The sequence below is a fragment of the Palaemon carinicauda genome, chromosome 1 (assembly GCF_036898095.1).
Source record: "Palaemon carinicauda isolate YSFRI2023 chromosome 1, ASM3689809v2, whole genome shotgun sequence".
In the NCBI taxonomy this organism is placed as follows: Eukaryota; Metazoa; Arthropoda; class Malacostraca; order Decapoda; family Palaemonidae; genus Palaemon; species Palaemon carinicauda.
The window spans coordinates 308,104,455-308,106,954 of NC_090725.1; the positions used below are offsets into that span (position 1 = coordinate 308,104,455).

The window sequence follows — 2,500 nt, forward strand, 5'->3', positions numbered from 1 at the left end:
TTTTGGCAAAGATTTAATTATAATAATAATGAAAATTTGAAATGAAATGGTCTGATAACACTTTATAAAATAATGTAATATATTTAATCAAACAATTAAATAATTAGTGTACTTGACTAAAACATATTATACATAACAATGAGAAATTAGCTTGAAATGGTCTCATGACGCTTCACAAAATAATGTAATTCATTTATGATTTCATTGTTTGCACATAAAATGCAGTTAACTCGATGGCCCAAGCAAGGGATGCTGCTGCATATCCGATAATCAAGATATAGAAGGCAGCCTGAAAAGAAATCAAGATCGAAATTATCTTATTTGTTTCAAAATTTGATAACTTTTAAAAAAATCACTGACTATAACACCACTTGGGCAGTCTCTACAAAGTTTACAACACTTTCTTATGGCTCTAATCACTGGAACCTCTCTCCTAAGACAGCCTCTGGAATATTCATGACCTTCCAGAAGGCTAAATTCCCTGGATATAAGGAATATATAAGATATATAAGTTAATACAGATATAAGGATTGATTGATTGATTTAAGATTTTCTGGCATCCTGACTAAAAAGGACATTGATGCCGAACAGATATAAGGAATATAAGACAATACAGATATAAGGAATAGAAGCTAATACAGATAAGATAGTACTAATATTTCAAGGTATAAAGTTCAAAGAAAAACCATACCTGTAATTGGTTGATTGTAAAGGCTCGTGGTCCTTTTTGTTCATTTATTATTTTTATTCTCGCCAGTTTCTGAAATTCATCATGTTCCCATTTCAAAATTAATCCGCCCTCTACCATATAGGATAGCCTGGAAAAACAAGATATATTCATAGTTACTATTCTCGAGTCTGCATATTATGTTAGGGACAAAAGGCATATCGAACGCAACCTATAGACGCCGCTGAGATTCCAGGCGAAATAAGCCCCACCCCTGATGACGTCATAGACAATCATGTTGTCCCGTGCGTCAATAACGGTCATAATACATCCTCTTAAAGTAATTATAAGGGGATGTCCGTTGGTAACATGGGAGACAATGTGATTCGCTAAGACATCATTAAGGGGTAGGGCTTATTTTGGCCAGAAACTTTGCTATGACTATACTGTATTTAATAAGGAAATATTAAAGCCTATTAAAGCAAATAACAACAACAACAAATGAAGCCGTTTCTAGTCCACTGGGACAAAGGGCTCAGACGTGTCCTGATTCATGTTTTAGATTTGGCCATTTTCATCACCACGCTGACCACTGCGGATTGATGATAGTTTAAAGTTTTAAATATCGCTTATGAATGGCAGAGGCAAGGGACAGTGACTTTGCCCTAGCAATCAGGACAATGCCCTAGACTGATCATATATTATATGATCAGCACCCAAGCCTCCTCTCCACCCAAGCTAGGACTAGGGAGGGCCTGGCAGTGGCTGCTGATGACTCAGCAGATAGACCTATAGGCTCCCCCAAACCCCCAACATTAGCTCACAAGGATGGTAAGGTTGCAGACACTAATGGCACTAACGAATCTGAGCGGGACTCGAACCCCCGACTGGGAAACACCAGGCAGAGACATTACCGATCTGGCCACAGAAACCAGCCTAGTATGGGTGGCCCTGACTAGTGCAGCTTTGGTGAGCATGGCGGTGCATAAACCCTTTCACTCCGTTATGGTATCCCCACTCAGAGAGGGAAAGCAAAAAATAATTACTCTTATATGTATAAAATTTATTTATATTGCTACAACTGTAGCCACAATATTAGTTTTATTTCATTAGCTAACACACTGACATATTCCTGTAAAGTTATATGTTAATGGAATTGACTCTATATATAAATTTTATCAAAGTTGAAAGCGCACCTAAAGTTTGGATATATATATATATATATATATATATATATATATATATATATATATATATATATATATATATATATACATGTATTTACCTTGATTCCTGAAAAAGATTAGGTCCACTCTCTGTCGACCATTGCGGGAAAGTCTAAATATACCATTATGTTAGAATTATTGAAAGTATTAAAAAGATATAAAAGAAGTAACCTAAAGTTCAATGAAGATATAGAGTATATGGGCTCATGTGAATATTAAAGATATGTGAGATGATGATTATATCAAAATAAATATACAGTAGGACACAGGAATTTCTTTCATACCTTGATCTGAGGCAGAACAGCCTGCCACACCAGTACTAAGCTATGAGTTACTGTTTGTAGACCCACCCGCCACCTCTGCCATCTCTCCCCTTCACTATCTGTTTGGTTACTCACAGTAGAGGTGTGACAGGGTGCATCAACAGATTTAAAACATAACGAAGAAGGTTATGGCAGATATTCTAGTCTCAATAATGATAAAAAGACTAGTTGCTTCGTTAAACACTCAAACTTCCTCCACTCGGTTATATCTGTCATACCATTCTTTGCTTTGTTTTGTTTCTGTTGATGCTATTCGGTTTCTGCAAGGTTGGTTCCGTTCCTCT

General features: G+C 36.2%; 2 protein-coding genes across 2 annotated transcripts in view; one reads left to right on the forward strand and one right to left on the reverse strand.

The window, feature by feature from the left end:
• Positions 1 to 2,500, forward strand: part of LOC137640145 (glutamate receptor ionotropic, kainate 4-like) — a 425,472-nt gene that overhangs the window by 82,085 nt on the left and 340,887 nt on the right. The gene's annotated exons all lie outside the window — the stretch shown is intronic.
• LOC137640115 (glutamate receptor ionotropic, delta-2-like) overlaps positions 194 to 2,500 on the reverse strand; it is a 10,337-nt gene continuing 8,030 nt past the window's right edge. The window contains exons 7-8 of the mRNA XM_068372594.1: positions 692 to 818; positions 194 to 289 (exon numbers count right to left, since the gene is read on the reverse strand). Of these exons, the coding sequence (XP_068228695.1) occupies positions 194 to 289; positions 692 to 818 (223 nt within the window). The remainder of the gene's footprint in view (positions 290 to 691; positions 819 to 2,500) is intronic.